At 35.9% G+C, this 23,343-nt stretch overlaps 1 protein-coding gene across 1 annotated transcript in view; it reads right to left on the bottom strand.

Annotated features, from left to right (window-relative positions):
• Positions 1–23,343, bottom strand: part of MNAT1 (MNAT1 component of CDK activating kinase) — a 222,433-nt gene that overhangs the window by 132,581 nt on the left and 66,509 nt on the right. The window contains exons 5-6 of the mRNA XM_044773700.2: positions 22,724–22,864; positions 11,056–11,181 (exon numbers count right to left, since the gene is read on the bottom strand). Coding sequence (XP_044629635.1) covers positions 11,056–11,181; positions 22,724–22,864 — 267 coding nt within the window. The remainder of the gene's footprint in view (positions 1–11,055; positions 11,182–22,723; positions 22,865–23,343) is intronic.

The raw sequence follows: 23,343 nt of genomic DNA, 5'->3' as shown, positions 1-23,343 counted from the left end.
GGAAGCCTGTCAGATTTATTGAAAAGGCAAGATTCAATTGTATATATACTGTCTTTAAGAAAGCAACTCATACCATGAAAACACTAATCAAAAAAGCTAGAGTAGGGGCTGGCCCCGTGGCCAAGTGGTTAAGTTCACGCGCTCCTATTTGGCAGCCCAGGGTTTTGCTGGTTCAAATCCTGGGCGTGGAGATGGCACCATTCATCAAGCCATGCTGAGGCGGCATCCCACATGCCACAACTAGAAGGACCCACAACTAAAAATACACAACTATGTACTGGGGGGCTTTGGGGAGAAAAAGGAAAAACAAAAAAAAAAAAATCTTAAAAAATAAAGCTAAAGTAGTTACATTAACATCAGAAAAAGCAGTAGAACAAAGAATATTACCAAGAATAAAGACGGATATTTCATAATAACAACGATGTCAAAGTATCAAAAGCATAAAACAATTCTACATGTCTATGCAACTAAAAACAGAGCTTAAAAATATATAGTACAAAACTGATTTTTAAAAATCCACACTGACACTGGAATATTTCAACATTGTTCTATCAGTAACTGAAAGAATGAAGAAAAAAATCAGTAAGGAAACAGAAGACTTAATATCAATTAACTTGACCTAATACACAGTCTCAGAACACTCTACCCTAAGCAGAATACAAATTCTTTCCAAGTTCACAAAAACTTACCAAGACAGACCATTCTCTGGGCAAGAGAAGCAGTCCCAATACATCAAAGATGTTTGAAATCATACAAGTATATTCTAACTACAATGGAATTAAACTAGAAACCAATAGCAACAAGGATTTGGAAAATTTGGAAATTAAATAACACTTTTCTAAATAATCCGTGGGTCAAGCAAGAAATCAAAAACAAAAGTACACAACAATTTGAACTAAACGAAAATGCACACACACCTGTGATGGCCAGATGAATGCACCCGTCAGCTCTCCAGCTGCAGAAGCGTAATTGACCAAGAATCCCAGCAGCTGCACTCTGAAATCCATCTCCACATTTGCACCAAAGCCATGCTTTCCATGGGCTCCTTCTAGCCAATGACTGAGTGAGGCAGGAATACCATGGCAGTTCCATACTTAAGAGATGCAAGACTCCTCTAGAAAACTTTGCCACAAAGATTCCCCATTTGCCTTGCCAAACTTTCCTTAGAGACATACTGTAGTCTGAGACACTCCTACCCAACCTTTCTTCTTTCTTCACTGGGAGTCAAACCTACGTCCTAAGTCGGATGACTCCCTCAGCCTCCTAGAGCTGCCTCCTAATTTTCTCTCACAGGCATTTTCCTTAATACATTTCTTGTACATTTAAACCCATCTTGGTAACTACCTCTCAGAGGACTCAAACCATCAAAACAACACATCAAAATGTGTGAGATGCAACTAAAGAAATGGTTAAAAGAATATTTATACCATTAAGTGCCAATAATGAAAAATCAGAAAGGTCTAAAATTAATAATCTAAGCTTATACCTTTAGAAACTAGAAAAGCAGAGCAAATTACACCCCAGAGAGTGAAGGAAATAAAAAACAGCAAATATCACTGGAATGGAAAACAGAAAAACAATAGGAAAATAAATCATTAAATTCAAAAATTAGTTCTTTGAACAGATCAAGAAAAATTGATAAACTTCTAGCCAGACTGATCACAGAAAAGAAGTGACAAGATATATATTACCAATGTCAGGAATGAAAGAGGGAATAATACTAGAAATCCTAAAGGATTTCTCAGCTTATAAAGAAATGTTCCTTGCATATGTTTGCTAGTAAATCCACCACTTATAAATCTTGATCCCAGGAGCAAGGTTACAATGCTTTGCTAATCCACAGAATCTTATTTAAACTATAACATAGCTGAAAGCCCTTGGTCTCTTTAAGAATATTTAACCCCTAATATTCAACCTAATTTTCTAGGAGTTATGAACCCAACACCACCCTGAGACCAGAATAGGGGCTGGGTAGGGGCTCCAAGACTACCATGCAGCGTATGGAAATGCTCTGATGAGAAGGAGCAGAAGAAAGCAGGAATATGTTGTTAGTTCTGTCTACCATGGGATGGAGGCTGAGAGGTGCCAGAAGCATTCTCAACAAAAAAGAGAAGGGTTAGAAATGGAAAAATTCCTGGACTCTTGCAACCTCCCCAAACTGAACCAGGAAGAAATGGAGAATCTGAATAGGCCAATCACAAGTAAAGAAATAGAAACAGTAATCAAAAACCTCCCCAAAAATAAGAGTCCAGGACCAGAAGGCTTCTCTGGAGAATTCTACCAAACATTCAAAGAAGATTTAATACCTATCCTTCTCAAACTATTCCAGAAAATTGAGGAAGATGGAGTACTCCCTAACACATTCTATGGAGCCAACATCACTCTGATCCCCAAACCTGACAAGGACAACACAAAGAAGGAGAACTACAGGCCAATATCACTGATGAACTAGATGCAAAAATCCTCAACAAAATTCTGGCAAACCGAATACAGCAATACATCAAAAAGATTATACACCATGATCAAGTGGGATTTATACCAGTGACACAGGGATGGTTCAACATCCACAAGTCAATCAACGTGATACACTACATTAACAAAATGAGAAACAAAAACCACATGATCATCTCAATAGATGCAGAGAAAGCATTCGACAAGATCCAACACCCATTTATGATAAAAACCCTCAATAAAATGGGTACAGAAGGAAACTACCTCAACATAATAAAGGCCACATATGACAAACCCACAGCCAACATCATACTCAACGGACAAAAACTGAAACCCATCCCTCTGAGGACAGGAACAAGACAAGGGTGCCCACTTTCACCAATCCTATTCAACATAGTACTGGAGGTGTTGGCCAGAGCTAGTCGGCAGGAAAAAGAAATAAAAGGAATCCAAATAGGCAATGAAGAAGTAAAACTCTCGCTGTTTGCAGACGACATGATCTTATATATAGAAAACCCCAAAGAGTCCATAGGAAAACTATTAGAAACAATCAACAGCTACAGCAAAGTTGCAGGGTATAAAATCAACATACATAAATCAGTAGCATTTCTATACACTAACAATGAACCAACAGGAAAAGAACTCAAGAACTCAATCCCATTCAAAATCGCAACAAAAAGAATAAAATACCTTGGGATAAATTTAACCAAGGAAGTGAAAGATTTATATAATGAAAACCACAAGACTTTCCTGAAAGAAATTGACGATGACATAAAGAGATGGAAAGACATTCCATGCACAGGGATTGGAAGAATAAACATAGTTAAAATGTCCATACTACCTAAAGCAATCTACAGATTCAACACTATCCCAATCAGAATCCCAAGGACATTCTTTACAGAAATTGAACAAAGAATCCTAAAATTCATATGGGGCAGCAAAAGACCCCGAATTGCTAAAGCAATCCTGAGTAAGAAAAACAAACCTGGAAGCATCACAATCCCCGATTTCAAAACATACTACAAAGCTACAGTGATCAAAACAGCATGGTACTGGTACAAAAACAGGTCTACAGATCAATGGAACAGAATTGAAAGCCCAGAGATAAAACCACACATCTATGGACAGCAAATCTTCAACAAAGGAGCTGAGGGCCTACAATGGAGAAAAGAAAGTCTCTTCAACAAATGGTGCTGGGAAAACTGGACAGCCACATGTAAAAGAATGAAAATCGACCATTCTTTTTCACCGTTCACAAAAATAAACTCAAAATGGATCAAAGACCTAAAGATTAGGCCTGAAACAATAAGTCTTCTAGAGGAGAATATAGGCAGTACACCTTTGACATCAGTTTCAAAAGAATCTTTTCGGACACTATAACTCCTCAGATGAGGGAAACAATAGAAAGAATAAACAAATGGGACTTCATCAGACTAAAGAGATCCTTCAAGGCAAGGGAAAACAGGATTGAAAGAAAAACACAGCCCACTAATTGCGAAAAAATATTTACAAGCTACTTATCCAACAAGGGATTAATATCCATAATATACAAAGAACTCACACAGCTTAACAACAAAAAAACAAACAACCCGATCAAAAAATGGGCAGAGGACATGAACAGACATTTCTCCAAAGAAGACATAAGTATGGCCAATAGACACATGAAAAGATGTTCATCATCACTAATCATCAGGGAAATGCAAATCAAAACTACATTAAGATATCATCTTTCACCCGTTAGATTGGCAAAAATATCCAAAACCAAAAGTGACAAATGTTGGAGAGGATGTGGAGAAAAAGGAACCCTCATACAATGTTGGTGGGAATGCAAACTAGTGCAGCCACTATGGAAAACAGTATGGAGATTTCTCAAAAAGTTAAAAATAGAAATACCCTATGACCCAGCTATCCCACTACTGGGTATCTATCCTAAGAACCTGAAATCAGCAATCCCAAGAATCCCATGCACCCCTGTGTTCATCGCAGCATTAATTACAATAGCCAAGACGTGGAACCACCCTAAATGCCCAGAAACTGACAAGTGGATAAAGAAGATATGGTATATATACACAATGGAATACTACTCAGCCATAAAAAGGACCAAATTGTTCCATTCGCATCAACATGGATGGACCTTGAGGGTATTATGCTAAGCAAAATAAGCCAGACAGAGAAAGACGAACTCTATATGACCCCACTTATAGGTGGAAGTTAACATATAGACATGGAGAACCGATCGGTGGTTACCAGGGAAAAGGGGGGATGGGGAGAGGGCACAAAGGGTGAAGTGGTGTACCCACAACATTACTAACAATAATGTACAACTGAAATCTCACAAGGTTGTAATCTATCATAATCTTAATAAAAAAAATAAAAATTAAAAAAAAAGAGAAGGGTTTCTAGTGCAGAAAAATGTTAATAGGAGACAGGGCACTGATAGAAAGGGACATAGAAGTTAGCCACTAATTGCATATGCTTAAGAAAGTTAAAGATTGTCCAGAAATAACTGAATATAACCCTTGGTTTTCAAACTTAGCCACAGCCCCAGAAGGTGTGGCAAATTATATTCTAACATAAAAGAATCTGTGATAGAAATGAATTGGAAATGAACAAAAAAATAAGCAAAACTATATTAAGAATTACATAAGAATAAAATGATCAACAAAAAAAAACAATATATTTCCTACTATAGGCCTAATAGTAATATTTCTACAAATATTATCAGAAGAACAGTAACGTAAGGGTGCCAGCCCCGTGGCTGAGTGGTTAGTTTGCACGCTCCGCTTCGGCGGCCCAGGGTTTCACCGGTTTGGATCCTGGGCGCAGACATGGCACCGCTCATCAAGCCATGCTGAGGTGGCATCCCACATGCCACAACTAGAAGGACCCACAACTAAAAATATACAACTATGTACCGAGGGGCTTTGGGGAGAAAAAGGAAAAATAAAATCTTTAAAAAAAAAGAAAGAAAGAAAGAAGAACAGTAACTTGAAAACTACAATTAACTCAAGACAATACTGTTGGTGCACTGATAAAATTACAAAGGAAAAATAAGTCTGCTTAGCTAAAAAATTCAAGTATCACACTGACAAACACTGCAGGAATTATCTGGTCACACACATGTGCAGATGTAGCCTTGTAAGACTGCCAAATATTTGTGGCAGCCAGACTTCTCAGGAAAATACTGAATCATAGTCCTAAGAAAACACAAAAGATGAGTTTATTTCAGCATTTGCAAATATCGATTTTAGAAACTTTTAACTTACTCAATAGATTACTAGTAAAAAGCTCTTACAGACACATGAAAATGAATCTAGGTATTTGAATTTCATACCATAACCTCTTAGGAACCAAAGAAAAAATCTGCATTTTGAAATTAGTGTGCAAGTTCACTAGAAGAAAATTCCTGGCTAGGAACTATGACATGAACTTTGCTAAATTCACTCCTTCCATACTTTTGCTCACAGTGCTCCCATATATCCTTTTTAAATATGGAATGCCTTCCTTCTTCCCTTCCATCTTTCTTAAAGTTTACTTTTCTCAAGCCTTAATTCAAGTTTTCCATATTGCACAAGGATTTATTTAATTTGGGTCCCTTGGTAGAAAGTCTCACTGTACTTAAAATCAATACCATATAGTTACTTTATACATGTTAGTTTTTCCTTCCCACTTAGAAAATCACCTTCTGGAGGACAAGACCATACAGGTATAGAGTAGCAGAAAATACTTGGAATCTGCCAGACTTACCTGAGTCTAAATCTCAGCTCTCTCACTTAGCAGAATTATTAGTCTGGGAAACGTTTAATCTGAGTCATTATGCTTCCCCATAGGTGGTAATACCACTATCAATCTTGCAGGATAGTTGTGAGGATTAAGTGAGATAATGTTCAGAGACTGCTTTAATCACACCTTTCTTTCTCCCACTTGCAAAGTCACCATATCTTCAACAGCAACAGCTAACACTGCCTTACAAATGTGACAGGTACTTGATAAAACTTTACTATAATAAACTGACTGGTACCTGATAAAAATATCTGTAAGACTGGAAAATCTGTCTCACTACACAAAGCAACACAGAATAAAGTGAGTAGAACACTTTGTAGAAAAACGTTTGCTGAATAAGTTAATTTAAGCAGGAAACTATTATTTCTGCATTCCACACTAAGAATACTTCCACATTTTCAAATATCTAGAAAGTCCTCCTGAAGGGAGTAAACGGGTCAAAGCTTCCAACTATTCATAGCATACTGATTTTAATTTGTTCCCATCACAACCAAGGTAACTGATAAAACTCACAACTCTCTGTCTCATTACTTCTGCCTATGTCCAAATCATCAGACAAGATTTCCTGGAATAAATTCAACCACTGCAATAAATTCTGTAGTTAACAGTTTGAGCATTAATTACTTTTTCCTCCATCATGGTAAGGTATGGGAAAGAATATAACATAAAGCTCATAGTATATAATTAGTTATTTGTAAATTTCCCCAACTACGGACATGAAATATTTCAGTTTCTTTACTTATATAGTCATAGTATAACTGAAATCTTATCTAGAAATATGGATATATATATAAAAAAGTTTCTAAAGGCATTTGGGAGACTGTAAGTAAAATAGCTAGTTAAAAATAAATAGTATAAAATAAATATGAGTCACAAACTCTGCCTACAATCAGAATTCACTGGTCTGTTATAGTTTTTATTTATATCTATACTCATTATACTTAGAATAATCTTTATAATAGGCCGTTAATTAAACAATGTGGTGTAACAGACAATGAGTTTCAGTGTTGTTCTTTATATGTGATCTAACCTCTCTGAGATTCAGTTTTCATATCTGCAAAAATAGGAATACCATCTATTTCATGGAGACATAAAAACAAAACATGACACCTTTTATTAAAAAACAACTATCAAAGGTCACAAAGTCTTCTGTAATGTTGATATCCTTACCAACATCTGTTCAGTGAAATCAACCCCTGGCATAAATAGGTACTCCATAAATGTTACTTTTCATCCTGAATTTTAGGATTGATTTTTCCAAAGCGTACAAAGATATTAACTTTATAAACTTAGACTTTCATCTATATTATGTCAGTCTCCATATTCAGTAATATTAATAAATCCACATAAAAACTTTGTCATTTAATGTATGCAATTGTATGCAAATATTTCCAGCAGCTTTATTCATAACCATAAAAAAAATGGAAAAATCCAAATGCCCTTCTACTGATGAATGGATAAAGAAACTGGTATATCCATACAATAGTATATTACTCAACAAAAAGGAACAACTATTGATACATGCAATAACATGGATGATCTCAAATGCATGTTGCTAAGTTAAAGCTAGACCTAAAAGGCTAGACACTGTATGATTCCACTTATATGACATTCTGGAAAAGCAAAAACAACAAGGACAAAGAAGAGAGAGATCCCTAGTTGCCGGGGGGTTTTGGGTTCAGGGTTGACTATGACAGGGTAGCACACGAGAATTTTGAGGCACGACAGAACTGCTTTATATTATGATTGTGGTGGTAGACATGCAACTCTGCATTCGTGAAGACCCTATACATTACAAAGAATGATCTTTACTATATGTGAATTAAAAAATACAATTTAAGGGCCTAGTGGCACACTCCACTTCAACGGCCCAGGTTCAGTTCCCAAGTACTGACCTGTGTAGGTCTGCAACTGGGATCTGAAACTGCGAACCCCAGGCCACCAAAGCAGAGCACATGAACTTAACCACTACGTCACCAGGCCAGCCCCACACTTGGTCTAGCATTTTATATATACATTTTAACCCTCTGAACAACCACATAAAGTTAAAATTATTATCTCAAATTTACCAATGAGGAAACAAACTCATGAAGAGCAAAGTAATATCTTACCCGTGGATACACATCTACTAAATGGTGAAGTTGGGGTTTAATCTCATTGTATCTGAGTCTTTCCATGCCCATTTTCTTGCCTCTATACTATACTGCCTCCTAATTCAAAAGCTTCGGTAATTCCTTAATGAGTAATTTTTTTTCATTATTTGAAGATGTTAATACTTTCTACATCTTTAAGTTTAAAACTGATCATCAATATTTTATATTATTCAGGTATCCACATACGCATAATCATATAAAATGAAGTTAAAATATGCAGCCTCTGCCCTCAAGATGTTTATAATCTAATAGCCAGCACACACACAACAAACCAGGTAGGCAATTTTAAAACTCAGAAAAAAGTAGCTGAATGAGCAGTTGGGGAGAGAAACACAGGTAGTGCAACTACCTTATGATAATAAAATAATTCTGCTTCCTCCCGTCCCTTGTATTATCATTGTCATTCATTTCACTTAGATATTAGCATGCATGCGTGTGTATCTGCATCTATATACACACACAAAAGCAAACGTAGTCAAATACAGTATTGCTATTATTTTAAACAAACTGTTATGTGTTAGGTCAATGGAGAACAAGAAAAACCAAAGTTTTTATTTCATCTTTACTTATTTCTTCTCTGATACTCTCCCTTTCTTTGTGCAGATCTGAATTTCCAACTTACATTATTTTCTTTGTCTCTAAAGAACTTTTTTTATAACACTTCTCATACGGAAGGTCTACTGCAGAACATTTCCTCAACTTTAGCTCACCTGACAATCTTTATTTCTCCTTCACTTCCAAAGAATAATTTTGCACGGTGCATTATTTTAGGTTGGCAGCTTTTTTCTCTCAATACCTTAACTCTCTCATCCACTCTCTTCTTGCTCGCCTCATTTCTGAGAAGAAGCCAGATATACTTCTTATCAGTGCTCCTCTATAGGTAAGGTGTTTTCTTCCCTCTGGCTTCTTCAGGATTTTTTCTTTATCTTCAATTTTCTGTAATTTGAAAATGAGATGCCTAGATGTAGTCTTTTTTGGCATATATCCTACTGGGTGTTCTCTGAGCTCCCTGGATCTTTGGTTTGGTATCTGATGTTAATTTGGGGAAAATTCTCAGTTGTTATTGTTTCAAATATATCTTCTGTTCATCTCTCTCCTTCTCCTTCTGGTATTCCCACTGCACATGCATTACACCTTTTGTAGCTGTCCCAGAGTTCTTGGATATTCTGTTCTGTTTCTTGTTCCTCCCAGTCTTCTTCTCTTTGGTTTTCAGTTTTCAAGAATTCTGTTGATAAATCCTCTTGCTCAAAGATTCTTTTCTCGGCCATGTCTAGTCTACTAATAAGCCCATCAAGTCATCTTCATTTCTGTTACAACAGGTTTTTTCTCTATTATTTCTTTGTGGTTCTTTCTGAGCATTTCCATCTCTCAAGATTGCCCCTCTGTTCTTGCATGTTGTCTACTTTATCCAATCATACCCTTAACATACTAATCATACCTGTCTTAAATTCCTGGTCTGATAATTCAAACATCCCTGCACGTTGGGTGAGCCTGTTTCTGATGCTCACTCTGTCTCTTCCAACTATGTCTTCTACCTTTTAGTATGTCTTGTAATTTTTTCTTGGTAACCAGGCATGATGCACTGGGTAAAAGGAGCTGCTATAAATAGGTCTTAGTAATGTGGTGGCAAGGTTTGGGGGGGAGGGGTTGAGCTGTACAGTCCCATATTAGGTCTCAGTCTTTTAGACAGCCTCTACTTCTAGATTGTGAACTTCACAAATGCTTCTCAGTCCATCTCCCTCCCTCCTCTTGGAGGATGGTTAGTGTGGGCTGAAGTTGTGTATTTCCCTCTTCCCACATGGAAGGGTTGAGTGGCTGGAGCTGGGTATTTCCCTTCCCCCACGTCAGGCTCTGATAAAACTAGAGAAGGTTAGGCTCTGGTAAAATAGCTTCTCCTGAGGGCAGGCCTTCTTAAGAAGAACAGAATGCTCTGGCACATTTCAAAATGGTTCCTTTTCCCTTCTGCTGCCAGAAGCACAAGATTTTTCTTTGATATTCACTGAGAGAACCTGGCAGAGATGCAAGAGGTAAAACTCACAAAAATTTGGAGGCCCTCCAAAGGCTGATTGCTCCTGAAGTTTTTACCTCCAGAGTTGTCCACATTGAGCCTCCAGCAATCTGTCAATTACAATTCGGGTTTCCCTACACCAGCACTGGCTCCCAGCAAGGTTGCTGCTCTGGTAAGTTGTGATTCTCCACATTCTCCGTCCATCTCTCCAACTTTAAGGGCAGCGGTTTGCCTTTTGACCTCTCTCCATTTACGGATCTAAGGAATGTTGTTCAGTTTTCACTGTGTTCAGCTTTTTACTTGTTAGAATGGAGTGGCAACTTCCAACTTTCTTACATGCCATATGAGGAACTGGAAGTCTGCATTTTCTTTTAAGAAACATTGTTTTCCTGTACTACAAGCTTAAAAATTTATGTAGAATAAGAAAACACATACCAACCCAATATCCTACACAACAAAACTGTGCTGTGTACTTTGAAAATCATTACTTTTCACTTTCCTCTTACACTAAACATATTCATATTTCTAGACATCCAGCTGAGATCAGACACTGTTCTTGAACATCCGAACCTTTCAGTTTATCTCCAGAAATCAATATAAAAATATGAAGTATAATCCTTGAAATATATCTTTCAGAGAAGCAAGTCAAATAAAGCTTACCATTTTGATACCTGTAGAAAACGTCACTGGTTTTACAGGTTTAGGTTTCTCAAGCTGCATTTCCAATTGGGTGGATCTGTCTTTATGCTGAGCCAAAAGTAGAGCAACAGGGAGATCAGAACTTTCCTAGGAGAAAAGTTACAGTGAAAAATGAAAGTTAAAAAGGAAAAACTAAAAAGGAGCAAGTCTTTTATTTTAAATTATGCCTTTCTATATGCATTTGATGTCAACTTAAATATTCACTTTATGGACAACACTTTACAAAAAATGTTAACATTCCATAATAAAAAAAAGGCTGTTTTTGACTCATAAATCAAAATAACTTGCAAAAAAGTATTTTTATAAAATCCATATTAAAGACATTATAATAAGATCTTATTTCATCTAGTAAAGCCAACCACATTTATTAAAATAAAAAAATTAGAAGCTAATCACAAAAAGAGTAGTACAAAGTACTATAACTTAGATCAGATGTTTATCTAAAGACACATTCTTTTTACCAGTGAGTTCAGATCAGTTTGAAATTGTTTCCCATTGGATTTCACCTGAGGCCGTTTGGAAATGATTCTTGTTCTGTTTTGCATAATGGAACGATTGTCAAGTACAACCAAAAGTATATTTTCTCCTTAACTTATTTTTAGAAAGTAAGTCTAAATTTTTTAATTGACAAAATGATAGTAAACATTTTTAATCTCTCATATTAATAGTAAATCAGGGCCACTATTTACACAAATCTGTGCACACAAATATTAATAACACAAGCAAATAACTAACTAATTCTTATATGTAGACGACTGTTATTCAATTCTGTTTAATATGAAGTCTTCTTACATGTTTAAAGTGCTGTGGAGCTAAGGTCTAAACTAAATGATATCCAGACTTTTTCCTTTCTGAGTTGTCAGTTAAATAAGAACATAGAAACATATGCAGAGGAAGGCCAGAAGAGAAGGAGATCATACATATACATACACCCAGTACTTTCTATATCTATAAACAAAAATTAAAGTACAAACACATTTGTATCTCCTATACCAAGGTTACCTATGAAAACACACATATACTTCAAATGGCCTACTGATTTTTAAAATAGTAACTACACAGAATTTAATCCTGAAAAAAAACTATAGTAACATTTTATAATATGAAAGTAAATATATAGCAGAATCTAATTTTCTTTTGAAATCTAACAGCTTATTAACAGTTTTAGGCACAAATGTGGCTAATTAATATATTTAAAGGAATTCCTTTTAAGGTTATAGTACAAAAGTCATTCAAATAACAAGCAATTTATTTCAACAGAATTATCCTAAAACAAATTTGTACTTCAAGATTTTGTAATAGAAGTCCCTTGCAAGAGCAATGTTATAAAGGTTAAAACTTTTAAAAGTAAATGGAAGAACATAAATTTTATTTACAAAACAGACCCTTATTAAGGAAAAAAATCTTTCTGACTTGGCTTTAGCAATAATGAAGGAAAATAAATGAAATATACTATGAGAATATACTTCGATACCTTTCATGTTCTACAACAAAGTATTACCAGTGCATTAGTAATGGAATTGCAGTGAATTCCTGCAGCTTTTCTAGCTTCCCATTAAGAATTCTATAATAAAATATAAAATTAAAGGACATTTTAAATGTGCTGTAGCCCAAAACATCTTTTAAAAGCGATTACTATCTTTTCATATGTAAAAACTAAAGAAGAAAAATAAATTTCCTTGGCTAAAAAATTAAAGCAATGCTTCCCAATTTATACTCTAAGTTACTTTAAATGTTCTTCCATACCTGGTATTTACTCTAAAAAAGTAAAAGTTCTTATGTAAAAGCAAAGCAATGTGTTCACTTACAAAAAAAGTTGCTTGTTTTAATCCTGGATTCACTTTCACATAAAAGGACCTGAATATTAAAATGTCTTGGTAAAACAGCTGAAATTTAATAAAAATAAACATTGTAGGAATCCACGACTAATTTTGATACTAAGTCATACAATTTATTTGAAATATGCTTTATTCCACGTTAGCACTCAAAACTTTGGAGCCTGAAAATCTTTCTAAATGTTAAAGTTGAATTAAGCAGGAGCTCTAACAACAACAACAACAAATCTAGAGAGTAAAATAAACTATGAGAAACATACACGCTCTTAGGAATACATAAAATGCAGATCAGCCTTTCAAGTTATTTCAGTCTTCTTAGCTTTCCATTTTACCTTGGAAGGTTAACTAACCTACATTAATTGCCTGAAGGTACACTGTTTAATATTTACAGAAATTTTAATAAGACTGCCTGTAATACTCATTAAAATCTTTATAATGACCATTTTTAAAAGATTATTTTAAGTGACTTTGAGCAAGCCATCTGGCAAAAAATATTTCTAATAAAAATCAGCTACTGCATTTGACAACAATATTAGCCCATACAAAATTTAAGACATAAGCTGAAGAGAATTTTCAAACAGGAATGTAAAAACATTTAATAAGTCAAGACCTATATAAAAGTGTTTTTCCAAACTGTTAAAAAAATTAATTTACAGTTAGGATTAAATAAATGGACTTTTTAGGCAACATTATGGTAAATGCTAAGCCATAAACATTAAGACCATAACACTAAAATCCTATCACATACACTATAATGTAATGCTAATGCTTTTTAAAAGGTTAAACAGTGACTTTTAGCACAAGGACCAAACCTAAACACAGGAGAAAAAAATTCTAATAAGTAGTACTTGTTGCCTAAATTAGATCCAGAAAATATTTCTAGGATTTAAGCTTCTAAACCTATTTACAAATGTCAATGGTATCTTTTTTACAAAATCTAACACAAGAACATACATAGAAAAAGAAATACAATGTATTCTTCTACTTAATAAGGATTCAAGAGGATGAAAGGAAATTTAATGAATTCTTTCAATTAGTTAATAAGGACTAAAGGTTTATGTTAACATTTCAACAAAAAAATTTTTAATAAATATTCAAAAATTAAAGTAACAAAGAATTTTTTAAAATAAATTTTAAAATGAAAACGAGAAATTCAAACTGCAGTGGTATTCTAACCCAATCTGCCGGAATTAATTGTTGGAATGAATACAGTAAATTGCTAAGGATTATTTAACCACCATGTTACATGATCTAAACAGCGAAGAAAGTATGTGCAGTAATGACTTGCAGGTGAAGAAAACAGGAAGTTGGGGGGCGGGGCGGTCTCACAAAAACCAATATTAACTCCAGGTTATACACAATGTCCAACACTGGCAGTTTCACATCTTGCTTCATGCCCCACTGAATTGAAGGGAAGCTCCACACCAAGAGCAGCTCAATGATGCAGCAAAACTTAGTACTTTGATGACTAAAAGAATATGCAAGAATAATTACTATGCACAGCTAGCTAACCTCAAAATAAACTCTAAAAACTCTGTGTATCACATGGAACATTTTTCAAATGTTTTCATCTTACGTTAAAAAGTTTCATCATAAGTGTTACATTTTATATCTGAGTTCTATATTTCGAATTAATTCAATTAATTGTACAGAGGAGAAGCATTACCAAAGAAAAAATGTGTTCCTCTTTGTATAAAATAAGAAAAAGAACATTCAATAAAACAATTATAACATCAATATTTACTAATTCATCCTTTAAGGTTTTTAATTTCTCACAAAATATATGCCTATGAAAAAACTAAAACACAACATGTGTCATTTCAACTATTACAGTCATACCTGCCATGTAATAGTTTCAAGAAAAATAAATGGAGTTTTCTAGGGAAAACACCATATCCTACTTTATATGCCGCTGTCCTCATTTTTAAGACCAAATCTACTTTTCACTCACACAAAGTAGACAGGGTGTCTGATAAGCATTTTCTGTCTAAACCTCATTAATGCCCTTACCATTACTTTTCCTTTACTTTGTCACCTACTTCTTTTCCACCTACTTCTAATTTAAGTAATCTTCCTTTTTCTTTTTATTCCAGGTTAGCTGCCTTTTGGCAAAAGTACAGCAGAAAAATAGACACATAGGTATTTCCCCCATCACACAATAATATCTTACAGCATATCAACTAGACCAAGGAGTTAACTGTGTTAACACCACATGGAAATCACTTACATGAACAGAAAGGGAAAGGAAAAAAATGCAAAAAGACTTTCCTGAAGAAGATGATTTTCTAGTTATGAGTTCATCAATATCACACCGGGTTATAAGCATCACACAATATATTGTCAGATCTATGAAACACTTCATAAACCTTAGTTATTATTACTGCTATTATCTAACAATGCTGACTACTTGGGGAGCTAACTGGTGTAAGACACCAATAACTTGCAAAATACTGCCATTTCTTTCAAGTATATTCTTTTTTAGGCAAAAATACAGAACATAGTTCTCAAAGAGTAACCAGAGTCACTATAAACTTGAGCATGGAGCCAAAATAAAAATGAGCTAGTTATTAGAAAACCAGTATTAATCAGGAGACAAATGCATTGAAAACAATGTGTTTTCAGTAAACTTAGAAACATATAAAGAATCCATTAATAATATACTGGCTACGTCAGTTATAAGAAGACTCTCTCATCTGAAAATAAAGTGGATATTGACAATAGGTTTTTATAATTATTTTATTAAGGTCATAATAGTTTATAAACATTGTGAAGTTTCAGTTGTACATTATTAGTTGTCAGTCACCATATAAATGTGCCCCTTTACCCCTTATGCCCAATCCCTCAACCCCCAACCCCTTTTGGAACCACTAATTTGTTCTCCTTGCCCATGTGTTTCTTTACCTTCCACATATAAGCGAAATCATGCAGTGTTTGTCTTCCTCTGTCTAGTTTATTTTGCCTAACATAATACCCTCAAGCTTCATCCACACTGTTGCAAATGCGACGATTTTGACTTTTTCTATGGCCGAGTAGTATTTTATTGTGTATATATATACCACATCTTTGTTATGCATTCATGAGTCAGTGGGCACCTGGGTTGTTTCCACATCTTGGCTATCGTGAATAATGCTGCAATGAACACAGGGGTGCATAAGTCTCTTTGAATTGCAGACTTCAAGTTCTTTGGATAAATGCACAGTAGTGGGATAGCTAGGTCGTATGGTATTTCTATTTTTAATTTTTTGAGAAATCTCCATACTGTTTTCCATGGTGGCTGCACAACTTTGCATTCCCACCAGTAATGTATGAGGCTTCCCTTTTCTCCACATCCTCTCCAACATTTGCTATTTTTTGTCTTGGTAATTACACTCATTCTAACAGGTGTAAGGTGATATCTCACTATAGTTTTGATTTGCATTTCCCTAATGATTACTGATGCTGAACATCTTTTGAAGTGTCTGTTGGGATCTGTATATCTTCTTTGGAAGAATGTCTGTTCCAAATGTCTCTGCCCATTTTTTGTTGGAGTCATTTGTTATTTGAGGTAGCACTGTATGAGTTCTTTATATATTTTGGAGATTAACCCCTTGTTGGATTTATGATTTGCAAATATTTTCTACAAGTTGGCGGGTTGTCTTTTCATTTTGTTCTTGGTTTCCTTTGCCTTGCAGAAGCTCTTCAGTCTGATGAAGTTCCACTTGTTTACTTTTTCTTTTGTTTCCCTTGCATGAGTAGCCATGGTATTCAAAAATATGCTTGTAAGACCGATGTGAAAAGATGTACAGCCTATATTTTCTTCTAGGAGTTTTATGATTTCACATCTTACCTTCCTTAATCCATTTTCAGTTAATTTTTCTGTATGGTAGAAGATAACAGTCTACTTTCATTCTTTTGCATGTGGCTGTCCAGTTTTCCCAACACCATTTATTGAAGAGACTTTCCTTTCTTCATTGTATGTTCTTGGATCCTTTGTCGAAGATTAGCTGTCCATACCTGTGTGATTTTATTTCTGGGCTTTCAATTCTGTTCCATTGATCTATGTGTGTGTTTTTGCACCAATACCACAGAATTTTGATTACTATACCCTTGTAGTATATTTTGAAGTCTGGGATTATAATGCCTCCAGCTTTGTTCTTTTTTCTCAGGATTGCTTTAGCTATTCGGGGTCTTTTATTGCCACATATGAATTTTAGGATTTTTGTTCTATTCCCGTGAAGAATGTTATTGAGATTCTGATTGGGGTTGCATTGAATCTGTAGATTGCTTTAGGTAATACGGACATTTTAACTACGTTTATTCTTTTTTTTTTTTTTTTAAGGAAGATTAGCCCTGAGCTAACATCTGCTGTCAATCCTCCTCTTTTTGCTGGGGAAGACTGGCCCTGAGCTAACATCCATGCCCATCTTCCTCTATTTTATATGTGGGACACCTGCCACAGGACAGCTAGACAAGCAGTGCACAGGTCTGCACATGGGATCCAAACCAGTGAACACCGAGCCGCCAAAATGGAACATGTGAACTTAACCACTGCGCCACCGGGCTGGCCCCTTACTATGTTTATTCTTACAATCCACCTGCATGGACTATCTTTCCAATTATTTACATCATCATCAATTTCTTTCAATAATGTCTTACAGTTTTCAGTGTATAGGTCTTTTACATCCTTGGTTAAATTTATTTCTAGATATTTTATTCTTTTGTTGTGATCGTAAATGGTATTGTATTCTTGAGTTCTCTTTCTGTTAGTTCATAGGGTACAGAAAAGCAACTGATGTTTTAAGTTTGATTTTCTACCCTGCAATTCCGCTGTGGTTATTGTTTACTTCTAATAGTTTTCTGATAGATTCTTTAGGATTTTCTATAATGATGTCATCTGCAAACAGTGAGAGTTTCACTTCTTCCTTGCCAATTTGGATACCTTTTGTTTCTTTTTCTTGCCTAATCACTCTGGCCTAAACCTCCAGTACTACGTTGAATAGGAGTGGAAAGAATGAGCACCCTTGTCTTGTTCCTGTTCTCAGAGGGATGGCTTTCAGTCTTTCACCACTGAGTATGATGTTGGCTGTGGGTTTGTCATATATGGCCTTTATTATGTTGAGGTACTTTCCTTCTATACCCATTTCATTGAGAGATTTTAACATAAATGGATGTTGGATCCTGTCAAATGCTTTCTCTACATCTACTGAGATAATCCTGTCCTTTTTATTCCTCATTCTGTTAAGGTGGTGTATCACATTTATTGATTTGCAGATGTTGAACCATCATGCATCTCTGGCATAAATCCCACTTGACCCTGGTGTATGAGCCTTTTAATGTATTGCTGTATTCGATTTGCCAACATTTTGTTGAGGATTTCCACATCTGTGTTCATCAACAATACCGGCCTATAATTTTTCTTCTTTGTGTTGTCCACGTCTGGCTTTTGGATCAGGGTGATGTTGCCCTCACAGAATGAGTTAGGAAATGTTCTGTCATCTTCAACTTTTTCGAATACTCTGAAAATCACAGGTATTAAATCTTCTTTAAATGTTTGATAGAATTCTCCAGAGAAGCCATCTGCTTCTGGACTTTCATTTTTGGGGAGATTTTCAATTACCTTTTCAATCTTTTTACTTGTGATTGGTCTATTCAGATTCTCCATTTCTTCTTGACTCAGTTTTGGGAGGTTGTATGAGTCTAAGAATTTATCCATTTCTTCTAGATTGTCCAGTTTGTTGGCATATAGGTTTTTCATAGCACTATAGCACTCTCATATAGTCATTTGTATTTCTGTGGTATCTGTTGTAAACTTCTCCTCTTTCATTTCTAATTTTATTTATTTGAGCTTTCTCTCTTTTTGTTCTTAGTGAGTCTCACTATGGGTTTGTCAATTTTATTTCTCTTCTCCAAGAACCAGATCCTAGTTTTGCTGACACTTTCTACCATTTTTTGGGTTTCTATTTCATTGATTTCTGCTCTAATTTTTATTACTTCCCTCCTGCTGACTTTGGGCTTTTTTTGTTCTTCTTTTTCTAGTTCTGTTAGTTGTAGTTTAAGATTCCTTATTTGAGAATTTTCTTGTTTGTTAAGGTGGGCCTGTATTGCTACGAAATTCCGTCTTAGGACTGCTTTTGCTGCAACCCATATGAGTTGGTATGGTGTGTTTTCATTGGTCTCCAGATATTTTTTGGTTTATCCTTTAATTTCTTCTATAATTCATTGCTTGTTCAGTATACTGCTCTTTAGTCTCCACGTGTCTGTGACTTTCCCAGCATTTTACTTGTAATTGATTTCTAGTTTCATAGGATTATGTTTGGAAAAATGGTTGATATGATTTCTATCTTCTTAAATTTGTTGAGGCTTGCCTTGTTTCCCAACATATGGTCTATGTGCACTTGAGAAGAATGTATATTCTGCTGAGTTTGGACGGAGTGTTCTACATATATCTGTTAAGTCCAACTGGTCTACTTTTTCATTTAATTCCAATATTTCTATGTTGACTTTCTATCTGGATGATTTATTCATTGATGTAAGTGGGGCGCTGAGGTCCCCTACTATAATTGTGTTGCTGTTAATTTCTCCTTTTACGTCTGTTAATAGTTGCTTTATGTACTTTGGTGCTATGTTAGGTGCATATATATTTATAAGTGTTATGTCCTCTTGGTGGAGTGTCCTTTTATTAGTAATATGCTGCCCCTCTTTGTCTCTCGAAAGACAGACTTTTCTATCTTGAAGTCTACTTTGTCTGATATAAGCATGGCAATACCTGCTTTTTTTGTTTGCCATTAGCTTGAAGTATTGTATTCCATCCCTTTACTCTGAACCTGTGTTTCTCTTTAGCTGTGTTTCCTGGAGGCAGCATATTGTTGAGACTTGTTTTTTAAACCATAAAGCCACTCTATGTCTTTTGATTGGAGAATTCAATCCATTTACATTTAGAGTGATTATTGATATATGAGGGTTTAATACTGCCATTTTATCACTTGTTTTCCAGTTGTTATGTATTTCCCATGTTTCTCATCCTGTGTATTTCCAACTGCCAATTCAGTTTGGCGATTCTCTATGATGGTTTTCTCACTTTTCTCTTTATTTATTATTTGTGTCTCTGTTCTGATTTTTTGTTTAGTGGTTACCACAAGGTTTGTATAAAAGATCTCATAGATGAGATACTCCACATTTTGATAGCCTCTTATCTTCTTAATCTAAGCAAGTTCCACCCCTTTCTTCTTCCCTGTCTAGGTTATTGTTGTCACAACTCATCCTGTTTTGTGTTGTGAGTTTGTGATTAAAATGTAGTGAATACAGTTATTTTTGATGCTTTCCTTCCCTTTATCTCTAATGCTATAATTGAGTGTTTGCTCACTGTTCTGATAGAGAGCTGCAATGTTCTGATTTTGCCTATTTACTTCCCTGCTCAAGGCTTTGTAAAACCTTTTGTTTTTTTTATTTTCAGGTATGATGACCGTCTTGATCATTTCTTGTGGATGGGGGGTGGTAAGGAGGGGGCAGGGGTCTTGTGGTGATTAACTCCCTCAGCTTTTGTTTATCTGGGAAAGTTTTTATAGCTTCATTGTACCTGAAGGATAGTTTCACTGGATAGAGTATTCCCGGTTGAAAGTTTTTGTCTTTCAGTATTTTGAATATATCATTCCATTCTCTCCTATCCTGTAAGGTTTCTGTTGAGAAATGTGCTGAAAGCCTGATAGGGGTTCCTTTGTAGGTTATTTTCCTCGGCCTTGCTGCCCTTAATATGTTTTCTCGTCACTTTTCTGGTTTTACTAATATATGCCTCAGAGAAGGTCTTTTGACATTAGATTAATTAGGAGTTCTATTAGCTTCATTTACAAGTAATTTCAGTTTCTTCTCCATGTTTGGGAAGTTCTCAGTTATTATTTCTTTGAACAAGCTCTCTGCTCCTTTTTCCCTCTGAAATACCTATAATCCTTATGTTGCATTTGATAATTGAGTAAGATATTTCTCAGAGAATCTCTTCATTTCTTTTTAGTCTTAGTTCTCTCTCCTCCTCCAGCTGAAGCATTGCTATATTTCAGTCCCCTAAATTATTAATTCTGTCCTCCATAATATCAGCTCTGTTTTTTAAGGATTCCAGATTTTCAAAAAATTTCATTCAGTGTGTTCTTCATCTCTAACATTTCTGATTGGGTTTTTTAAATAGTTTCAATCTCTTTTGTGAAGAATTTCCTCTCCTCACTAATTTTATTCCTGAATTCACTGTACTGTCTTTCTGAGTTTTCTTGTAACTCATTGAGTTTCTTTTGTTTTTAAAGATTGGCACCTGAGCTTACAACTGATGCCAATCTTCTTTTTTTTTTTCTTTTTCTCCCCAAATCCCCCCAGTACATAGTTGTATATTTTAGTTGTGGGTCCTTCTAGTTGTGGCATGTGGGATGCTACCTCAACATGGCCTGATGAGCGGTGCCACGTCCATGCCCAGGATACAAACTGGCGAAACCCTGGGCCACCGAAGCGGAGCGCGTGAACCTAACCACTCTGTCACGGGCAGGCCCCTCATTGAGTTTCTTTATGATAACTATTTTGAATACCCGGTCATTTAGATTGTAAACTTCTGTGACTTCAGGATTCATTCCTGGGTACTTGTCATTTTCCTTCTCGTCTGTAGTGTTAATATATTTCTTCATGCTATTTGATGGGGTGGACTTTTGCTGTCACATAGTGGCAGTATCTGGTCACAGATTCCACCTGCCACCACTGGGTGGGGCACAGTCTGTGTTTTCTGAGCCCATCATGACCTCTTGTAGTTGTTCCTGTCCGTTGGAAGCTGTGCCAAAAGGGCTCTCTGCATGTGGCCACTCCTGCTTTACACACATAGGCAAGGTGCTTTGGTGAGGATCCCCTGCCCTGGCTGATGGTAGAGATGATGCACCAGGTGGAATGAGGGGGAGGGGGCACATTCTTTCCTGCCCACATTCCTGCTCTGCACTACTGCTCCACACTCACTGGCTGCACACTTGGGTCTGCTCAACTTTTTGGGACACCCTCGCAGTTGCTTAGCTGCCTTGGAGTGGAGCATTCCCATGGACTGGGAGCAACTCTGAGAGTGAAAGTGTTCCCACAGAAGGCTGTCTTTTCCTCTTTCTTCTCTCAGTCATGTGCCAGCCGCCACCCAAGGTCCCACGCCCTAGATTGCTGCCAATGGTGGAGGTAGAAGAGATCTACTTACCTCCTTCTATTGCCTCCCAGGGGGTCCAGCACTCCCACCTTCAGACATATGTCTGTGTGGATCTCTCAGACGTCTGTTGTGTTGTGTGGGTGGGTGTCCTCTGTTGCTTTATGGATGTCACTTTCGTTGTATATTAGGGCGGAGAGACTAAGGGAAGAGCTCACTCCACAACAATGCTGACATCACTCTCCTCTTTTTCTCTTCCTTTCAAACTTTTTTTTACCTTGAAAACCTGCAGTGCAGAGGCTGGGCACACCTCTGAAGCGACAGCAACTTCTTTTCCAAAGAGGAACTGGGACTAACTAGCTATCAGGATCCTTTCCAATTCACAGGCTCTTCACGCAGTAGAAAGGTTCCCTCATAGATCAGCTTCCCCAGAGGAGTGGAGCTTCAAGAACTCTGCTCTTAGCATCTCCTCCTCTCTACTTCCACCCACTTCTAGAACACATAGCCCCTTCTCAACAAGTTTTTAAAAAAATAAAGGCACAGAAGTTGAATACATCAGCACAAACTATAGAAATGCCATTTAAATATCATTATCCAGCATAATAAATAGGAAAGCTAAACCCTGAAAACTACTGATTTTTTAATCACAATTAGCATTAATACGTACCAGTTCATCTAAAAAAGCCTGCTTATTCTTCCTTTTTAGAATCTGCTGCAGTTGCTCTTCCTTTTGTATAAATAGTCTTCTTTGTTCATTTTCCTGTCGTTCTACCTCTAAAGCTTCTTCCAATTCCTCCTGTTCCCGAGTCTAAAACAGAAACATTTATATATAGCACAGTATAAATTCAATAACCAAAATCAACCCTCACTCTCTGATACTTTCTTTTTTGGAAGCATAAAACACACATCACTTATTGTTTAATAGTGCAGCAATTCCACTTTGAAGGAACCAGAATCCATTTTATACCATGTGGATACGTTACTATTGGAGAATCTCATCTAGGACTAAACACCTAAACAAAGAATGCTGAGCCCAGCTGCGGACCTATAGGAACTGTGCTCAGTAATGGGTTTATTTATTTATAATTATTACAGATAGTTTCAAGCCATTCATTTTAGGAGATTTAATAAGGAAAACAAAACAAAAAACCCAACAACAATAACAGACAATCTCCACACAGAACTATTGATTGAAATACTCCATTTAAAAGTCTGGCTTATTTAATAGAAAAAACTTCCAGAACATATAAGATAATGAAAATTTATCACAGTACTTAGCTTATTTTT

This window comes from Equus asinus, chromosome 7, assembly GCF_041296235.1.
Source record: "Equus asinus isolate D_3611 breed Donkey chromosome 7, EquAss-T2T_v2, whole genome shotgun sequence".
Classification (NCBI taxonomy): Eukaryota; Metazoa; Chordata; class Mammalia; order Perissodactyla; family Equidae; genus Equus; species Equus asinus.
This window is presented reverse-complemented; position numbering and strand designations above follow the sequence as displayed.